This window comes from Neolamprologus multifasciatus, chromosome 8 (assembly GCF_963576455.1).
Source record: "Neolamprologus multifasciatus chromosome 8, fNeoMul1.2, whole genome shotgun sequence".
NCBI classification, from domain to species: domain Eukaryota; kingdom Metazoa; phylum Chordata; class Actinopteri; order Cichliformes; family Cichlidae; genus Neolamprologus; species Neolamprologus multifasciatus.
The window spans coordinates 23,438,012-23,460,444 of NC_140446.1; the positions used below are offsets into that span (position 1 = coordinate 23,438,012).

The 22,433-nt window shown below is 39.8% G+C and overlaps 1 protein-coding gene across 1 annotated transcript in view; it reads right to left on the reverse strand.

Moving 5' to 3' along the window:
- pemt (phosphatidylethanolamine N-methyltransferase) overlaps positions 1 to 22,433 on the reverse strand; it is an 85,949-nt gene that overhangs the window by 40,726 nt on the left and 22,790 nt on the right. Inside the window, exon 3 of the mRNA XM_085171588.1 lies at positions 12,633 to 12,748. Coding sequence (XP_085027714.1) covers positions 12,633 to 12,748 — 116 coding nt within the window. The remainder of the gene's footprint in view (positions 1 to 12,632; positions 12,749 to 22,433) is intronic.

Below are 22,433 nucleotides of genomic sequence, written 5' to 3' on the forward strand. Positions count from 1 at the left end.
TAGGTAAATACAACACATGGCGTCGTTTAACATATTACCCTGTCTGATTAGTCATTTAACAACACCAAGCCACCATGTGTGAAAACCTAATTAGATCCTTAATGTTTCCAAGTGAATTAAATTGGTAAGTACCAGGTAGGTTCTCCTACTGAAAGGAAAGACAACAGCTATGATCTTTAATAACTAATAGTTGCTGTAAGACCATTTTGAAACAATTTTAGTCCATCTTAAGACACTCCAGCAAATTCATATTAAATGTTAAAGTTCACGATGGGACAATCCGAAAAAGACTAAACAACTATGGCTCATTTCTCCAAAAGGAAATGTTCTGCAAACCCTCTTCTTTCTAAAAAGAACAAGGCATGGATTAGGTTTGTAAAGTCTACATTACAGCAACCTGGGAGAAGTGACTGCCAATTTATTATATGACTTATATGTTTTGTGATCTTTTTACATTCTACAGTTCTCTGAATTTTATAAGGACTCTCACATCCAGCTGATCTGAATTGTTTCCTGGCCACGGGATTCAAAAGTAATATCTTTCCAGAATTTCAAAGGCAACACCCACACAGGTGTTGGGGCTGATGACATACATGTACATGTGTGCGTTTGAGTGTGTCTATATGTGCGTAAGCTTTAACACACCTGTAGCTTTTGGTCTGAATGTAGTGTGCTTCCTGCTGAGGAAAATGGCTCCCAAACCAAACTAGGTTTGCGGTTAATAAGAAAAAAACTGGGTTACGGGATCCGTGCTGTGAATCTTATGCCGTTCCTCCTTTTTCAAAAGGAAGCAGGAAGTGTAATGTGATGTCGCATTTTGCCACGTCAGACACAAAGAGCAACTGCTGGGATGTTTGTTAAGTAAGGTTGTCTGGCAGAGCATACTGCTGAGATTTGGATTGGAAAGGAGGCAGGAAAAGGGGTCAGGGGGACGGGCATGTGGGCAGGGGGTTAGTGGGTCTCAGGGACTGACCACTGAACATTTTGTAATGAATGGTGACGAATCACAGCTGGTCCAAGAAATACAGAAAAACTTTCATTAAAATCAAGTTTTCCTGTACCATTTTATGCTATAGTACAGCAAAGTGTCTATTCATGTTAATATAATTGTTTCATCACAATAACGTAAATTAGCCTTACGGGTCAAAGCCATACAGCATCTCCATTAAAGCTTTCAAAATGTGAAACAGAATGTTTGACAAGAGAGAAACGCCACAGAATGAAGAGGAAGTATTTGGAGGTCAGATAAGAAGCTTCCGTGTGGGAGTCACATAAAGGGTCTTTCAAAGTGAGCTGCTTAGTTTAAAAGTTTAGAAGTAAATGAAACACAAAAAACAAGGCTTGTTATTTCACATCAATTTAAGATTTAAACCTTGGAGTTTGACCTATAGTCTAATTGAAAATGCTTGAAATCCTCTCTGATCACTCAGTGATCATATATTTTAGGTAGCTCATGCTTCCATTAGGATCCTCAGTTACGGCAACAATGGGTGCACCATCTTCCCCTTATTTCCTAGATTTCCCCTTCACGCTGAACAACAACTGCCTCCAGAGAGATTTTTTTCTTGCTTTTTTTCCTTTCCTGCTCCTGCAGTGATGAGATGTTTGCTAGTTTTGCTTACTATTGGCAGGACTACAAGCCAGTAGCAAATGCACGGATCAGTTCACAACTTTCATGAGGAAATGCTGCTGTCTGGTCTGCTCTGGTCAACTAGTTGTTGACTTCATTTAGCCAGAAAACAGCAACTAGTCTTTCTTTAATCTGTCTAAGATGAAGATCTCTTTGGGACCCCAAATACATCCTTGAAAATGTGCCAGACAACTTAAGAACTTTGAGACTGTGAAAGGTAAATGTTGTCTTTTAAGATGATTAATAAGAACTTCAGATAGAGATGTCCATTTAGACAAGAGAACTAAATTGACCAAAAGAAAAAGATACCTTGTGTATAATACGAACTCTTACTTTTGGCTCCTTCATGTATCATATATGTACCACATTTGGTTCAAGTCAGAAAAAATTGATAGACTTAGTTACAGATGGGGGCCAACATATTGTATTCAGTGGAGGCCACCTCTTGCACATTAGCAGTCTTGACTGACAGCCACCTCTGGTCTATCGGTCATGGGCTTAAATGAGTTCTTCTTTCGAGCCTGGAGGCCTACTCTGACTCTTTAAGGAATGTGTCAACAAGCCTGAAATGCTCTGCAGGATCCTGTTTGCTCTGTGCACATTGCTTTAATTGTGCATCTTCCCTTTAGGGGATACTTCACAGAGCTCCAAAGCTTTTACAGAAAAAGCAGGATTATTGAAGCTGATGTTTTCTGTGGTAAATGTCTCTACAAACATTTTCCATCAAGGCTGTTCAGTTTATGTGTTTTTACTTTAACACTCACATGTTAAAGCAATAGATATTAGCTTGTCCTACCAAAATTGTAAACACTGATAACTGTCTACTAAGTTTGAAGCTGATGATCCTCTAGCCCACTTCATCTATCTGTTCTCTGCTGTGTGTCCACGCGTCACAGATAAAATCTGCTTGTGTAGCATTTCTCTCGCTTTGATTTCTGTTGTTGCCATGATCACACAGGCAGCTGTTGCAGCAACTTGTATTACTCTCAACTGTAAATGCAACAGAAAAGAGGAACTACTTTATGAGAGCATGAGGGTGGGAATGGATGTTTGTATCTGTGTGTGCCTGTATGTCTGTGTCCATATGTCAGGTTGGGTATCAGACGCCACCTCTCTGAGGACAGCTCAGGCCCTCCAAGGTTTGGAGGCCTATCTCCCCCCACCACTTCCCCTGCCGGGGGCGGACTACCTCAGACATCGGTGCGTTGGTGGTTCTTTGTGTCCGGGGGTGGGCGTCCGGGTACACACCGGCTCACTCCTTGGCGGCTGCTTATCGGGGCCTGGAGCCTGGGGCTCGCTTGGGCCACTTCGGAGGTGGGGTGCCCCCGGCCTCTCGGCCTGGGGCTCGGTCACTCAGGCACAGCTGGCTGCCGGCGGAGCTCACGGGCACGTCACTGCAACCCCCCCTGGCTTCTGCTCCGTGGCTGCTGGGTGACCCCTCATCTGGGACTCTCCTCAGCTCTTTCTGGGACAGTGGCACGGCTGCCCCTCTGTTGGTCTTCCTTGGTCTCTTGTGTTCTGAGGGCCTCTGGATGTCTGGAGTTTTGATCTCCTCCATACCTGCTTCATGCCCTGGAGGACGGGGCAGTGGCCCCCCACACCCTCTAGCAGATCATTACATGAGGGAACCTTTTAAGAAAACAAGCGCGTCCATGCTCACAGGTGTACACACGGGTGATCACACACACAAACTACACCCTTTTTGGCTCCTACCTCAATGCACACTGTGCTGTCGATCTTACGTGCTGCACAATAATGTTTAATATTTAGTATTTACTGTCATATTCCCATATATCATTGTGATGTTGTTTATTCTATTACTCTCGTTTTCTTCTGCTTGTTTTCTTTTTTCTTTCTCAACAGGTGATCCAGGTGATTGATATATGTATTTTTTTTCTTTTTTTTTTTTCTGCTTATTCTGTTGGTTTTTGTTTTTTGCCCTTCTCCCCCGTCCCTCTTCTCAACTGTTTTTCTTTCCCTCTTTCTTTCTCCCTTTTCTTTCCCCCAGTCAAGTCTGTCCCGTATTCAGCAAGTGAAAATAAAATAAAGAATAAAAGGTGAATCAAATGGACCATTACGGCAAAGCTGGGATGGTCAATTTGGTAAAGAAAATCCGTTGGGCATCTTTCTTCGCCTTTAGACAATAATTCTGATGGCAAAAGAGCCAAACGGGACAGGCAAAAGAAAAAACAAAAAAAACAAAAAAAAAAACAAAAAACAAATGGCTTAATGTTAATCCTACAATTGCAGATTGTCTGATTTTGCATTTCCTCTGGTGAAATCCAGACTCCCTGTAGCGGGAACCAGAAATCAGCAGGCTTCTGTGTCTGATAGTGGTTATATAAAATATTGATTTATAGAAGGAAACTCAAAGAAACATAGGATTGTCTTAAATAATGCCAAGTTTGTTTGGGTTTTTTGGTTTTTTTTTTTTGGGTTTTTTTTTTTTGGTTTTTTTTTGGTTTGACACGTTTTGTATATGCAACAAACAGTTGAGCATTCATTATTATGCTATTCAAGTCCTTTATTCATAGTTGGGTTTTCAACTGAACTAATATTCTAATTTTTCTGGTAAATTAGCCCGAAGAATTACAGAAAAAAAAAAAAAAGGCAGCTGTTGCAGCAACTTGTATTACTCTCAACTGTAAATGCAACAGAAAAGAGGAGCTACTGCCCTCCATCTTTTTTACTACTCCTGCTAGTCTCAGCTGCTCTGTGTTTACACTGAAACAGTCGAAAATGTGGACAGCAACTCTGTGACGCTCTGCGGAGATACTTATGCATCTTGATTCAGAGTTCAGGATGATGTTGGGCAAATAATTGTCCAACATTTAAAAGAGTTCTTTGCAGACAACTTTAAGGAACAACTTGGGTAACTTGCATTGTGTAATGATGATCAATGTAGACTGTTAATGCCTGGTTTTAATATTGCATCACCCAAAAATGATCATATTACAATGCCTAAATTAAAAACAAAAATATTCTTTACCCCCACCCAAGAAAAAAAAAACTCTCAAATGGGTAAGTGTCTGTGGATTTTCTCCCTTACAAAACTACCCATTCAACTCGAGGCACAGGGAGCAACAGTGCTTTTAACAACCGAAGGTACATGTACACTTACTAAAAGTACGTCATTTAGTAAAGGACAAAATTTTGAAAGCTTTAGTAACATGACTCAGGGCTGCTCCTAGAAGCCCTGACTCACAGTTCAAAGTAGCTCATGTTTGGCCACTCCAAAGTTTGTCTTCTCAGGCATGTTCAGTACAGGCTATCTCTCATTCATCAGCAAACGGAGCTGTACAGACAACCAATTCAATACCTGCTGCCAACCTTTTCCAAACATTAATCAAATTTATATACATGGATTTTTGATATATTCTTGTTACAAATTCAGAGCAATTTGTACGACTGAATGTGTAACCCTTTTATATTTAGCACTTCTAAATCTGTCATTTGCTCTCAACTCTGTGTTAATAGCAGGAAAGATAAACATAGACAGTTAATTGCAAAATTGACTTATTAAAGCTCAGAGAGGTTTATCATTAAGCCTAATCAGTGGAGAGCATCAGTGCTGTATGCTTGGCAGATAAAAATAAACTCCCTTGATACCCTGCATGCCTGTCAAACAGTTATATTTTGGTCCGACAGAGCTATAAAAAGGCGTAGCTGCCAATCAGGTCATTAGCACTGTAAGCAAGTCACCTAGGCGGACAATTTAGCAGCACAACAAAGAGGCTTTAAGGTCAATTGGTCAGTGTGTCTGTTAGCTGGGACTGAAAACAGTAATAATGTTTTAGGTGGGTTTTTTGTTGTTTTTTCCCCAGAGGACCATTGTATCTGCTGTGGTGAGCAGAGCAGAATTGCATGTTTCTATTTGCGCTTTCCTGCAGAAGACAAATCTGCTGAACTGGCTGAGCAGCCGATCAGATCACAGCTATTCCATGGTAGTCTCATAGACCAGCGGTCCCCAGCCTTTTTTGCCCTACAGACCGGTTTATGTCCGACAATATTGTCACGGACTGGCCTCACGGATAAATACAACAAAATAAAACCAGTATCAGTACCAAAAAAAGAAGATTTATTCATAACACACAGAAAAACACCCAGGGAAACCAAGTTAACGTTAAAAATGATAAAAAAATAAATAAATAAATAAAAACCAAGTAAAACCAAAAAAACCATAAATTTCACACCCAAGCCTCAACTCTTGCAGCCCGCTACCAAACAACTCACGGACAAGTCTGTGGCCTGGGGACCGCTGTCATAAACAACCAATAAGCCTCAAAACAGCTGATCATGCTGGAACTCACAATGCCATGGGAGGAGCGGATCGAGGAAGCCAATGAAAGGAAACGTGCAAAGTACCAGGAACTAGTGCAGGAGTGCAGGGGAAGGGGCTGAGATTTTCTATGAGCCCATAGAAGTGGGTTGTAGGGGCTTTGCAGGACGATCACTCTGCAGAGTCCTAGGCCGGCTGGGTGTGGCTGGGGCAGCCAAGAAGAGGGCCATCGAGGCTGTGAGCCTGGGTGAGGGTGTATGATGTTGTGAGAACCGAAACACCTGATGACCCCAGGATACATCACTGAAGATGCGTACCAGTGCATCCAGGAGATGTGTCTTGTATAGTACTTTGACTTCATCACTCTTCATGGCATACTGAGAGACAATATGAATACAAATGTTTTTTTGGTAAGATAAAGGTTTTATATGAACAGCAGCAGAACCAGCAAATGTAAGCTTTTTGTTGAGAAATGAAGCTGTAGCATTAGTAGAAAAAGCAAGCAGGGCACTGATGTCTTCAACTCTAAAAATAGAAACGGTGCATTCAAGGTGAACAAATGGATGCATGGTTAGAACACATACCACACAGATTAAAATGTCCTGTTTCAACTACCAGGCAGCTAGACCTTTTCTACAGGTCATGCCATCGTGCTCTCATCCAAGGAAAGATTATTTTGTCATAAACAATGAATAGTATATTATCTGACTTAGTGGGCTTGAATTGACCAGAACAATGCCCACGTGCCAAATACGTGGGTAATGACTCACTTTGATTAATAAACAAAAAAACCCCAACATTCATTAATGTTTATGTCTGCTCACTATCAGCTTTACTCTGTCTTTGTTAATTTGTTACTACGGTAATTAGCGCTGTGCCTAAATCAAGTTTTTCACTGGGTGAATACGTCATTCAACCTCATCTATTTTACTTGTGGTGTTTTGCTATTCTACACATTTCTGCAGCAATTTTGTTAAATTAAAGTCCCACTGATTTCCCTCACAAAGTTCATTTTGGAGCACCGGCGTGACACTGTTGTGGTTTCATCATCGGTCAAATAATAAACTCTTCTACAAAACAGATGGTTTTTAATGATTTTACTGGTTTAACTGCCATTATATAAATACCAGAATAGGTCTTTATTTTTGTGTTTAATAATATTAAAGAGTCCTGACTAGAAAAAGAAAAAACAGAACAGCAAAAAAAAACCCAGATGTAACGAACAACACCTTTATTTAACTGAGGACCTTAATACTACATTCACACTACGAAAGTAATGGTTAGAGACTTTGCTATGGCCAAAATTAATGAAACTGTGCAGTTAACTTCGACTCCACTGTTGTTGCGACTGAAGTGGTTGGTTTGAAGATGGGAACAAGGTCATTGATCACTCAAAGTCAAACCACCTTTAGTGGATCATCAGTTTGTTAAGAAATTCCGCCAAGTTGGCAATTACATGCAATCTGTTTATGATAATACAGCGATTAACTGTGATAAATCCACAAAGATCTCAAGTCTGTTACTGTCTACATGCATAGACATTCATAATTGAACAGAAGCACATATTAACTACTTACACTCAGAGTCCGGCCAGAAGCTTAAAGATTTTAAATCAGAAATTCATCTACATCTAGTGACATAGACACAAAATGACATTGGTGCTTGGCAACCTTTGCCACCTGGTTGTATTTTGGTTATGCTCCAATATAAAAGCAAAGGTTGACTCAAGTCCCATATTGCAGAGAGACACATCACAGACCTACAGACTGACTTGGACTGATTGCAATGTGTTCACAATCCGTCTGGGTTTATAGACAGTAATTAAATGCAAACCTTTTCCAACCTGTCTGAGAATGAGAGTGTCTAACGGAGACCATTAATGTGAGGGAGATTACGACTGTTTGGAGACAGGTTGCCTCCAAGAAGGCTACCTGTGCAATCGCCATGCAATTGAAAGTGGTCCAGTTGGTTGGCACAGCTATTGGTAATAAGTAGAGCAGCTAAACTTGTTTGCCTTATTTTTATAATCAGGTTACACTGATTAAAGGTTAAAGACTTTTATGCTGGTAGCTGCAACCATGCAACAATGTCAAGTGCAATGATTTGTATGGGGCTATGCAAGTCCACTCCCTAACTGTTATATCCCCCAGATCTACTGCATGTTGTCTAGAGATTTGTAATTCCCAAATCCAACCTAGCATACGACTCTAAAAGGTTTTTGTTGAAACTGCAGAAAACACTATGCAATAGACTGTATATACCCAATTATTAGAAACGTGACATTCAAGGAAGGTTTATTTCAATAATCAAGAAAATCATGCTTCAGAATTTGCAAGCAAGTACAAAAAGAGGATAAATAATTTGTCAGCAAAAAATGCTAAATAAAAAAAAACATTTTCCACTTTCCAAGGATTCAGTGTTTGTCTTAGTCATTACCGTACACAGGACAGACACTAAAAGCATTCCTGCTCAAATATATTTTATTGACTTTCACATGTGCAGCGCTTGTCAGAAGTGCTGCCTGCAAGCCCTACAACTGACTCACTTAAGTCCAATCAGCGACTTCATCAAATTCATTTTTGAATTGAACAAATTTGTTTTGATAAATAGTTCTGGTTGAGAATATAAAGCTACCACTTCACCTTTATTTACTTTCAAATGTTTACAGCAGAGCCCTCTGTGTGCTGCCCTCTAAATGCGCACAAAAATCAATTTTTTTGAATATTTGTCAAACTTAACTGTTTTGGATCATCAAAGAAATTTGATATTACACAGAGATAACCTGAGTAAATACAAAATGCAGTTTTTAAATCATTTATTAAGGGAATGGAAAAGGTTGTCCAAACCTACCAATGTTCTATATGAAAAACCGATTGCCCTTCAACCTAATAACTGGTTGTGCCACCCTTGGCGGAAAAATTGCAATCAGGTGTTTGGGATAACTGGCACTTCAGCTACATTGGAGATTTTTGCAATCATGAACGGCCTGTTTAAGGTAATTCTAAAGAATCTTAATTGCATTTAAGTTCACACTTTGTGCTTGAGCTTCTGTGCAGAAACTACTAGACAGACTTTCACCAGGATTTTCTGGTGGAGAGCAGAATTCATAGTTCCATCAATTATGGCAGGTCGTCCCAAAGCAGCAAAGCAGTTCCAGATCATCACACTACCAGTACTATGCTGGTGCCACAATTGTTGGTATGATGCTTTTTTAAAATGAAATGTGTTCATATTTATGATAAATGTAACGGAACTCAAACGTTCCAAAAAGTTCAACTTTGCTCTCGTCAGTCCACAGAATATTTTCCTAAAGGTTTTGGGGATCATCAAGATGTTTGGGGGGCTTTTTGGGCAAATGTGTACTCTTTTTGAACACCAGTGGTTTTCTCCTTGGACTCTCCCACGGATCCCACTTTTGCCCAGCCTCCGTCTTATTGGTGAATCATGAACTCTGACCTTAATGGAGGCAAGTGAGGTCTGGAGTTCTTTAGATGTTTTTCGGGGTTATTCTGAGACCGCCTGGATGAGTGATTGATGCGCTATTTGTGTAGTGTTGGTAGGTCGACCATTTCTGGGAAGGTGTTTGAAGGTTTCTCTGTTTGTCGATAATGGCACTCACGGTGATTCACTGGAGTCAGAAAACCTTAGCGATAGGTTTTGTAACTCTTTTGGCACTGATAGATGTAAAAGACTTTGTTTCTTGGCTATGTCTTTATATCACAGTGTGATGTGTTACTTTTTTAGATCTATTAGCCCTATTCACTTTGTCAGACAGTTTCTATGCAAGCGATTTTTTGATTCATGTTTAGCAGTAATCAGGCACAGGTGTGACTAGTGAAACTGAACTTAGCTTTCCAAAGAATTTGGCCAATCACCTTTAATTCATGATGCATGAATGATGCATTTTGTACACAGGATCAGGCAGATTTGGATAGCTTGTTTCCCTTACAATGTCAAGTTTATTCCTGACAAAGAAAATAGTTGATGAGTAATTATCCATTCAGATAACAGGTGGGTTGGGGCGTGTAGGAGTTGAAGCAAGCAGCAGCAGTGACACGTGGAGGGATATGAAACCTGCACCTTTACACAGCTACATGTACATGATGCAGTGAAGTTCAAGGTGTTTGACTGAAAAAGCTGACAGGCTTTGTTGTATCTAGGTTTGCTGCACGAATTTACACGAACCTCACAATAAAGATTTCTAAATCAATACGCTCTAATAATTGCTTTGTCAGGGATACATTTGGTTTTAAATATAATTAGCTAAATTTACAGAATGTGTGGGCTAAACCTAAGGGTCCTTTCTAATTGTACTATTAAGAAGTGAACATGCTAACATTTAACTTCATGGCACGCAAACTTTCGGTACTATCAGTGTATATAGTTGTGAAGAGAAAAGTATTCATAGGTCAAGGTCAAGGTCAAATTTATTTATATAGCACATTTCAAACAGCCGATGCTGCACGAAGTGCTTAACAATATATAGGATTCTATATTTCTTCATTATGTGTTGCTTCAGTTAATTGCAGTTTGCAAGTGTTTATTTATGCACAACCCTCGTAAAGTGGACATGAAACAGTACATGTATTAAGGCCAATTTACACCATGGAGACCTATGCTGAAACTGTCACAGCTTTCACTCTGTCTGTGAAGCAGGATCTAAGATATAAGTCTTTAAAGTTAGGGTCACTGGGCTGGCTGGTCGGTTGCTGCTAATAGACTTAAGTTATGTTAGCTAAGCAGTGACAGACCTGTTGACTCAGTGAAAAACAAGGATACTAAAACTAAAACACTGTTGGCTAGCTGCACTGAAATGAGAAAATTTACCCATTAGCCATAATGTTTGGGTTTGCTTTGTTTGGTTTTCATCAAACATGGATTTTCCCAAACATTTTCACTTTAACTCGTCTCTCCAAAGGACTTCCAGAAGTCTTGCCTTTTTTCCTCTGACAAGACATGGAACTAGGGATGGATATCGAAACCTGGTTCTTGTTGAGAACCGGTTCCCACTGTTTCAATTCCTTGGAATTGTTTGCCATTTTTGCAAACGATTCCATTATCGATTCCAGTCGCCCCAAATGACGTCACCACGTTGCGGAGCGTCATTTACCTGGCAGGAAACATGGTACCTAAGCGGCTCAGAAGTTTGGTTATACTTTACGAGAACGGATGACAACAGGCCAACTTGCAATACTTGCAAAGTAGATATTTCATTTAAGGGAGGAAACACTATGAATATGCAAAAGCATTTGCTCACAAAACACGCGATGACCTTAAATGAATGTCGTGTTTTTAATTCCGCTCCGGACTCGTGAATCTCAACCCAGCAGCAGCGGTAACGTTTGCACGTCCTCTCCCGTTAATGCGGCAGGTAAATAATCAACTAACAGTGCATATTATGTTAGCGCGATCTGCCTTATTACAAAACCTGCCATTACTGTGCATTTAGGTGACCATGATGAGACAGACAGAGTCTGGCTGGCTCAGATGCTGGCAGTTCTCGCTGCAGTTTACCGTTAGCATCTCCTTTCAGGCCAGGATAGACGAATGTCACCGAGCAGTGACTAAGTTTGTGGTCAAAGGCTTCCACCCTTTTGCCACAGCAGATGCCCTCAAATTTTCGGTAAGTGAATGTGTTTAATTGTAGGCAGGGACATTACTGGATATTCTTGTGTAATTGCTACAGAATAATTTATGTTATTGCTACAGAAGAATATTTATTTTATTATTTTACATTTACAATTTTTTCCCGGAGACCCTGTGACACCCCATGGAAGAGCCGTAGGCTGTGGATCTCTTAAGATCTCACTGTTGGGTTTGTAAGGCCATGTTACTCCTAAATTTCTATCTTGTTCAAAGAGAAGATATAAAACAAAGTTCTAAGCTGATCGACCTTAGTGTTCTCCTTTTTAAAAAAGAATCGATAAAGAATTGAATCGTTAAACAGAATCGAAAATGGAATCGGAATCGTGAAAATCGTATCAATACCCATCCCTACATGGAACCACAGCTTCCTATTCAGTATCCTTGTTTGCAGCCTTATATTACTACATCCAAATTTATTACAGCATTTAATCACCTAATTCACATTTTCTCTTCTTGTGAATGAATGAGTAAGTGAACAGCTATATTTAGCTACTCAGAATGCACCGTGAGTTGATAAAAAATTCTCTTCATAAGCACAAGAGAAAACTGGCAAGACAATTTATCTCTTTGGACCAGCCTGTTCCCAAAATGTTTGTTGCCCAGCAACAGACATCACACAGATCCTTTGAGAGAGGGAAAAAAGGCTTGTTGTTGCATTGACATACTGTCTGTGTGTGGTTTTGTTGAGAATCCTTTGTCATCATTTTGACCCACAGAGGGAGGTGTGGGTGTATGGACACCATATAGGAAGTAGTATATGGCAAGCGTGGGGTGATACTGCCACATACAGAACCGTGGGCACAGATAAAGAGCAAGGAGGAAGGAAAAAGAAGCTGTGGAGAAAGCAGAAAAAGAAGGCACAGAGGTGGGACGAAACAGAAGAAGAAACAGAAACAAAGAGTGTAAAAGGGGACAAATTCATGCAATGATGTCCAGTGACCAGTGGACTGGTGAAGGCCTGTCATCCAATGTTATGAGAACCAAGGCTTTCTTTCAATCAAAGGTGACGTACAAATTTAAAATTGTTGGACTGGATAACAAACCATATTTTGTTATGGTTAAAAGTGTGTTCCTCACCTGTGGCTGCGGTAAATGTTTAGCAGTATAATGACGAAGCCCAAGCAGCAACAGGCCAGGTAGGGGCTACCAAAGAGCCCAGAGAGTCTTCGTGTACGATGCTCCCATCTCGCCACCTGACAACAGGAAGACAATGACAACGGTATTTACCATAAATATCCAATTAAACTGCATTAAAAAACTGAAAGTTAATGATTGTTTGTCACACTATGTCAGTCTAAAAAACCCTCAAAGCTCAACTTTTTAAACAAGTTTGGCAGAGCTCCAGCATTGCTATGTGGAGCGAGGACAACCTTACAGAAAGAAAATCATTTCTGCAGCACTCCACCAATCAGGCCTGTATGGTAGAGTGGCCAGAGAGAAGCTATTCTAGTAAAGTAAAAGACACATTAAAGCCCATTTGGAGTTTACTAAAAGGCACCTGCAGGATTCATCTGTATTCATGAGTAGATCAAACAGGAGGTCCTGAAGCCAGTTTTTTGCAGTCCCAGGTCAGTGAGGGAATGGGTTACACCAGTTTTACCAAGCAAGCATACTTTATAGTCCATCTACAAGCAACATTCAACCAAGAAAATAAGCTCCATGCAAAATCCTGTTCATTATATGCCTGAAACATCTAGGTCATTATCACAACAGTTTTGTTTTTTTTGTTTTGTTTTGTTTTTTACAGTATTATGTATGCAACAACAAGACGTGCACATGAAAACATTGGCTTTACTGGCCATGAAAAATCAGAATGCTCTTGACAAAATACTGAAAATGGTCTCCTGGTCAATTTGCATATACTTATGTGAAGTCTCAAAAGTGCTGCCTTTATCCGCATTTTAATGAAGTTTTCAAAAATGAATAAGATTTTCACTGGAAGTGACAAGGATGGACAGGATAAGAATATCAGACGGACAGTTCAGGTTGAGCTGTTTGGAGACAAAGTTAGAGAGGTGAAGCTGAGACGGTCTGGACATGTAGAGAGGAAGAATAGTGGCTATACTAGACAAAGGATGCTGGAGATGGAGCCGTCAGGCAGGAGGAAAAGAAGGCCACAGAGAGGGTCATTGATGTTGTGAAAGAGGACATGTAGAGTAGGGGTGGGTTTTTATAATCGATTTATCGATTAAAATCGATTCTGGCTTGGATAACGTAAAATCGATTCATTAAAATCCTGAATCGATTTTTTTAATATAAATTTATTTTGCCCGAAATGCCAGAATCTCTGGTGAAATCTCACAAAATTTCAACAACCACCAAACAGCTAAAACAGTAAATGAGAGCAGGAACACGGATTCTGCACAAAGACTTAAACACAGTGCAGCCCGCGGATCAGAATCAGTTAGATGTCGCCTTTCTCACAGTCGGGGCTGAAAGCCGACAGCCCGCTGATTCTGATCTGTCGGCGGGTCCGCGCTTTGTGTTCACGCCCTTTTTGCGCTGATCATAAAGCTGTTAGTTTTATCTCTCTCCAAACAATATTGACCGAACCAGCAGCAAAAGAAGATCCAAACTAAGCTTCACATAAACATCGTCATGAGTTCCCTCTTACTTTTACTGTTTTGCTTCGACCACGATGCACAGCTCTCTCTCTCTCTCTCTCTCTGTACTGTTTCCTGCATTATTCGCTTGCTTGTTACGCACAAGTCTACCGTTGTTTACAGCGCTGTCGGCCGACGTTTTTTTTTTTTTTTTTCGTTTTATATACTTCTGAAAAGAAAACCTAATTTCTGCCGTTCAATACTGAACAAATTTAAACTTTTTAAAATTATGCAAAATGCTTAGCCGTGTCTCTAATAAAACCGCTGTAACTTCAGAGGTAATGTTCATGTGTTGATTAATGGTTTTCTTTCGTTTTTGATGTACTGCAGAATATTTTTATAAAATCCCAGGCCAGGAAAATCACCTTCATGTTTTTCTGTGTTTTAACCTCAGCTACTTTGACACAAAGGCATCTGCTGTGACGCTCACACCTTTGATAAAGTCTTGCGTGTGTCAGCTTCCTTTTTATAGATACAAAAATATGTAAATGTACTGATCTGAATTATAATATTTCTGACTGTCAAAATTTCCCAGATTCAAATCGAAGTGAATCGAATCGAATCGAATTAAATCGAATCGTGGATCGAATCGATTCGGGACCTTGTGAATCGGAATTGAATCGATTCTAGAAATCAGTAACGATACCCAGCCCTAATGTAGAGGGTTGGTGTGACATAAGAGGATGCAAGGGATGGGCGAGACAGAGGCAGATTGTTACGGCCCTAGCAGGGCCTCCTCCTGAAAGTGCCTGTGTGGGCGTGTGTGCCACCTTACCCTTTTGTGCAGCTGACTCTCATCAGTAATCAAGGAGACTTAAGCCCAGGGAAAGGTTGAGCTCTGGGCCAGAGTGCCATGTGAGTGGTTACAGCTAGTGATCTGTGTGTGTTTGTGGTGTTTGCAGCTAGTGAGCTGTTTTTTGTGGTTTGTATCTAGTAAGCTGCTCTCTTTTTGACTTATTTTGTACTTTATTGACCAACGCTTGAGTTTTGTTTGTTCCTTTAAATGGTGATAGCGGCTTGTCCGTCTCTTTTAGTTGGTATTAATAGAAACTTTAATAAAACTCTTTAATTTAACCCTTTTGCCTCCTTGCCTCCTTTTTCTGACCCGGACACTTTTTGTTACTTCCCCCTCACCGCCTAGACCCCTCAGGGGAACGTAACACAGATACACTGCTGTGTCAATCGCTAAAGAGAAGCCAAAAGAAGCCAAAAGAAAAAGAATAAAACAGGATGCTTTGGCTACCACAGCAGTTTCTCGTATAGAGACAGAGAGATCTTGTTTGCTTTTGGTATCTGGCTTTGAGCCTTAAATAGCTAAATATCATGACTTTTGTCTATAGTTTTGAAATATTGTGCCCGTGATAGAGACAGAAGAGTGCTGTTTGTTTGCACATGTTGTTCTGCCCTGAAGCGATTATTTGTTCAAGTTTATTTGTTCACCTCTGAAACAGCTAGTGCATTTCCACACAGCTGTATTCTCTTGCTGGCTATTGACAAGTGTTTATTTTTTTAAGCTCTTTATATAGTACCATGCATATCCAGCAGGGAGTGACGCCATAGAATCTTATCTAACTGGTCACAGTTGCATTTTCCAAAACGCACTTCTCTCCCAAAAAAAGAGAATGGAAAATAGTCACATCCTACCCATTTATGCAGCACAAAAGGCGTTTAACCCATCTGTCCATATGGTGAACCTTTCAGTGGCATTAGCAACTCAAAGTGCTGTTTATGAAATGACTGAAAAACTTAAAATTACCACCTGACAGTGGGCTAAGGAAATGCATAGATGACTGTAAAAAAAAAACCCCAAAAAACAACAAAAATGAATCCCACAGGCATAAATGTTACCATGGCAACAGCTTTTCTATGTTCAGGAGCGGCAAGGTAGGAAAAAAGAGGAGGAATATAAATATAAAGGTGAGGTGAAAGAAATGTTAAGAAGTGGTAACGAGTCCTTTATGGAGTGCAGCAATCCCCAGGTATAAATTGCATTGTTAATGGGTTAGCGCTACCTGCTCAAGAGCAATCAGAGGCAGCTGAGAAAGCATGCTGAGAAAACCTGGCAGCTCTCTTTGCATTTTTAGAATAGATGAAAAGCTTAAATCAAAGAATGAATCTCCTTTCTCTGCAGCTCATGTCGTCTGTTTTGTTTTTTAAATCCCAGCCTTCAGCAAGCCGTATGCTGACATTTCTTTTTTCGTTCCTTCATTTTTCTTCTGCCTCATAACAGAGTTCAACTGCTGTGTAATTAAGGGCCAGCAGCTGATGTACTTTGACTAAGATGTATGGTTACGTCCACAGTTTGCATTGCAGTCTGTTCCACATGGACATTAGCACACAGCGAGCTGGAATGAAACTGAACAATCATAGCTACAGTGGAGGGAATAAATAATAATTAGGTCTGCAGATAGCAGGTTTGTGTTGAAATTATGACGCAATGCATTTTACAAACACATCAACATATTCTTTTACCAGCATTTTCACAATGGTTCTTTTTGAGACTCAGAGTAAGTGGCACTGATCTAAAAATAAATAAATAAAGACAGGATGTGTGCTCAATACAAAAATAAGAAACCTTTCTTTTATATGCTGGTGAGAGCGCCCCATCAGCTTCACAATTCCTTGTATCACATAATAAACTGACTCATTCTAGCACCTCAATTTTGGGATGAATAACCTATAAAAGAGGTCATCTTCTGCTTTACTGCCAGTGTCATATACTTGCTCAAATGTCATCCTGAATTGGTCACTAGAGAAAAGATTTCCTGACCAGTTGGCAAAAAACACCTTGCAAATTTTCTAGGGTCACTCATGGGCTACATGAACATACAGCACTTATTTACACCATGCCCAGCTTTCTGTGCATTGTGCTTCTCGCCCAGACCAGAGGGTCTCTTATTTGATAGTTGTTGGCAACCCTACCTACACCACTACACCAGCCCCTGCTAGACTGTGCTAAACTATCAGTGGAAACACAAACAGAAAATGCTGCGCTATATGGGCAGATCCTAAAAGATTCCAGCTAAATGTAGCTAACTAATAAAGCTTAACATGATGTTGCTCCAACTTTGGATGTTGAAAATGTATTTAACAATGTGTGTATGCCAAAAAAGTCGAATACACAGATATAAACGAGAAGTAATTACACCTGTTGATAAAATTGCCAACAACTATTTGGTCAATTAATAATAAATTAGCTTCTGTGCTAGCACTCATTCTCCTGAATCTAGTCTTTCAGTCATTCAGGCAGGTTTCCATGTACATCTAATGTTACGTAAGCATATCTGCCCTCCCTACATGTGTCCATTATATCTCTATTATAGGTTTTTCCGGAGTTGACAGAAAATCATAGGAAAACGTCATGACAACCTGGTAATGCCAGAACTAGATGATGTCAAAAATAAGAGAGGAAACATTATGTAACCATTCAAGTGCCCCTGATAAAACTACAGTTTAAGCTCCAACTGAATATAAATGAAATGTACAGAGATGGGTTCAAAAGAGGTACAGAGTGTACTCGCCTAAGAGAGGAGGACATTTTGTGACCAATCAAATTCTTAACCATTATTAAGAGTTTTATTACTTTCTGCTAAATATTCCAGATGACTCAGGCTAATCCATGTTATTATACTTTATACATTAATGTGAAAAAGAATGGATACCCTCTTTAAATATTGAGGTTTTATATACTAGGGCATCACTTTTTTTAAAAAATGATCAAAAGCTTATTCAATAGGAAAGATTCAATTCATGACAGTACAATTAGAAAAAGACTGAACAAGTATGGCTTGTTTGTCAGGAGGATAAAAAACTTCACAAACAATGTCTTTTGGACAAATAAGACCAAAGTGGTCATGACTGCCCATAATACACAATACAGCCTATCAGCACAAACACCTCAAACCAACTGTCAAGCACGTTGGTGGAGGTATATTTTGCAGCCACAGTAACATGAACTCCTTTGTCTACCTAAAACACTGTGCAGTCCAATGTGAAGCCTTCTGTCCAATAGGTAAAGCAACAATGATCCATGCACATTATCAAAGAAAGGTCTAAATAGCTCACAAAAAAGAACGATGTGTTGCAAAACCCAAATCAAATGGTGTGGCATAAACAAATGCCTGCGAACCTCAATGAACTGAAGCAACTTTATACAGAAGAGTGACCACAAATTTTTCCGCAACCATGTGAGAGGCTGATAAAGTCATTGGTCCTAAAGGTGTTTCTCCAAGCCAATAAATCCTGCTCTGCTTCTGCAATTTGTCTCATGCTGTTGAATAAATAATGACACAGTATCATGTGTTGTTCATTTGAGGTCATGTTTATCTGATTACGACCAGATGATGTCAAGGATTGCAGTGTGGCAAGCAGGAGTAGGACCCAAAATGCATGACTCAGACTCAGGGGATGAACTCAAAATCGCAGCTTTATTTGCTGGCAGGAAAAACAAACTAAAACACACAGGGAATTAACAAACTAAGACTCATGGGGAGACACAGGGAGATCCACACATCAAGAGGGACGACGCGACACTGACTCAGAGAAACACGGGGTTTAAATACACTGGGAAGTAACGAGGGGAATGAGACACAGAAGGAGAGCACAGCTGGGGGAAATCAGAACTGACGAGACAGGGAGCAAAGTAGGATACACTCACATGAGACACAGACCTTCAAAGTAAAACAGGAAGACGCAAACTAGACTAGGGGAGACAGAGCAACTAAGAAACACAGACAATACCAACAACAAAGAGACACAGAGGGGAGCTACCAAATACTCAGAGAACTAAACAGAATACAAGAAAACCAAACAAAGACACTACACTAAAGAATAAGCTGGGACAACAAAGTGAACTAAGAACATAATACAAAAATCACAGAGGCACAAGAACTCAAAACACTGGGTCACTGACCCAGGACCGTGACAGATGATGTTTTTACTTCTTGATAAGTAAAACCTTTCACATGGCAGCACTTTTTACAAACCATTTCAAAAGAGTTTGTCAAACAGAAAAACAAGAAAACGCAACACAGTCAAGAAACATAGATAGATGCACGATAATGAAATAAGATTTCGGAAAACTGAATAAATAAAAAGATGAGGCAAAAAAATGCTGGCAGTGTCCAGTGGTACCCCTCAGCCTCATAGTAGTTACACCTATGGTATCAATTTCAAAATCCTAGGTGACTTCCTTCGAGTTATCGCACTGACAAGAGTTTCAGAAAACATGACTTCCGACCTTTGACCTTGATGCCAAAGTGACTCAGATTCTATCTCGTCCAAGATTTTAAGTAGCTGCATCTATGGCAGGGGTAGGCAACTCCAGGCCTCGAGTGCCGGTGTCCTGCAGGTTTTAGATCCCACCCTGGGTTAACACACCTGAATCAAATGATTAGTTCATTACCAGGCCACTGGAGAACTTCAAGACATGTTGAGGAGTCATTTAGCCCTTTAAATCAGCTGTGATGGATCATGGACACATCTAAAACCTCCAGGACACCGGCACTCGAGGCCTGGAGTTGCCTACCCCCGATCTATGGTATCAATTTGAAAGTCCTACTTCAGTCGTTCTCAACTTATCACATTCAAACTTGGCCTGCAGGGTAACGACAATATCCCATTTGCGTTTTACAGCTGAGTACAAAAAAAACTTTAAACCATCTTATAAAGACATGTTGGGTTTTTTGGGGGTTGGGTTGGGTTCTACTGTGTCTTTCCCTCTACATTGACCTAAAAAATATAAAGTAAACTTTAACAAGGAAAAAGTAACTACTGGCACAAGGACGATAAAACACTATAGATGAAATTGCACTGAATGCACGGCTGTTTGGATGTTACAATGCACCAACTACACATGCACCCCAGGGAGCAGACTTCAAACAAGTAACAGCAGTGACTAATTGACCACGGTTTCTCTCGCTGTCCATGTCAAAAGAGAATAATCATGACTTTCACTGGAAAAAATAAAATGACGACTTTGTATAAAAAAACAACAAAAAAAACCCCGCACAAAAAACCACAGTCTCATGGCAGTTTGTGCAATAGTCTCTACTTTTAGTCTACTGTTTTTGAACACCAATTTTCCACGTCTTTTGTTTCCCTAAACACAAGTTTTCATTGATACGATTCACGTCCATGTACATAAAAATCTATCACTATAAAGGGCTAAAATTTCTACTTTTGTGGCTTAGAGGGATTGACAGTGGAGCAAATCCTTTTGCTAGACACATGGATTATATACTTCATATGTGTTATTTAAGTTTTAGTAATTTAATTTAATAAATATTAGGTCTTTATTTAAAATTATTTGGTTATTTTAGGTTAGGACTATAAATTATCTACTGTATCTACTGTAACTATCATGAAAAAAAAAAAAGATTAGCTTAGCTAGTATTAGTAATCTCAAACCCAAACAAACATACCTCCATAATCCATGTTAGCAGGCCATTTATGTTACTACACTCTCTTCTGATCAGGCAGTGGGCCTCTAAGCCTCGTTCAGCCTGATTTGCAACCATCCACTGGGTGATGGCGTATGCTAAAAATATTCAGGTGTTCTGTATGCAGACTACTGATGTTGCTATCAAATCATCAATCAAGCGGTGAAACTAACAGCAGGCACAGATGAGGAGAGTACAGGCAGTGGCGCCACATTGGGAGAACTAGCAGCTCTTCAGCACAAATTCAATCAAGGCTTAGGTAACAGGCTACACCTGCATCCCCATCAGCCCACTTAAATCTGAGATACAGGCACTTGATTGGACTTCAAGTCAGGACAACAGATAGATGGAACCATGTCTAAGGAGGTGAAATGGGAAAACATAGTTAAAAGTAGCCCCAACTGATTATTACCTCAAGACACCCTCTGCAACATACTAACAACAGAACTCCAAGCAGAGTCTATGGCATGCATGGAGGTTATAATTTTCACACCCTGCAGACAGAATGTCACCTTGAACTTTAGCCTCATAAGAAGCTGAAAGTTTTTTGCATTTGTGTGTCTGTGTCTGTTGTACACTGTATTAAAAGACATGTAATGGAGAACAACCTGCACACAGACTCTGCCAAGTACATTAATGCGTGTATGTGTGCCATCCTGGAGTAATGAGGAGAAATAGAACAAGAACATGGACAGAACACAAGGATACACACAAACTGGTGAATATTTGATTAATTGTCTGCCAGGACAGAATTCATGAAGCAAACTAAACTTACACATACGGATAGATTCCTGGAGTCCTGTAAGATTGAGATAAGACTGAACATAGTTTGAATCACTTATAATGTTATTGTGTGTAATCATTTATTGCCCCCAGCAGATGAATAACAAAAAAAACAATGCAAACAAATGATGCCTTTTTGCAACAGGCTGCTATCAACAAATTGATCAAAGATACACTTTAAAAACCCAGTCTCTGATTAGTGGTTAGATACAATGCTACTTTGGTTAAGTATGAATGCATTGCACTGAGGAAGATATTGAAAAGTCTTGAAAGAAAACCTCCTTCGCTCAGTTAGGACATTAAACATGAATTACAGTTAGGTTGTCCATCCAGATGAAGTTCATGCAGTTGGCCTAGCTGGTCTCTGGACTTTAAGTCAACAGAAAATCTACTGAGAGAGCTGAAACTTCAGATATCTGTAAAAATTCCCATTGAGAAGTATGAAAACTTGGTGACCAGCTACAAGAAATGTCTGACAGATGTGCTTACCAACAAGTTATTCCACCAAGCTGTAAATCAAAGACTTATTTCTGTCACAAGAATCTACATTAATTTAGGTAACAAACAAACAAACAAAACGTCTATTAAAAATTACAGACCGCTTTGTAAATGGTAAAAATCATAAATTCACCAGGGGTCAAATACTTTTTCCCCGCTGTCTATCTAAGTAGGTTCAAACACCAATTATATGTTGCTCTAATCTTTTAGTAGTTGAGACTATTAATTCGTGGCTAATTATTCTATTTATTTTACAGGATAGAAAATAGTAACAGTAACAATGAAGGATACTTTTTGTACTAGTTTAAAGTCTAATGAGATCACGCCACAGGCGCAAGAGGACGACTATTATATCACCAAAAAGGATTCAGCTGATATGCTCAAAGGCTTTGTAAACACAGACTTGAATGCACGCAGATGGGAAGACTAAAGGCCTAAATGCTCTCCTTGTATTACTTTGGTTCAGGTCATAACGATTAAAATAAGAGAACAAAAAGACGTAAAAACTGTTTGCTGCTTCAAAGCTGATGATGTACCCAGTCTGTTATGGTCAC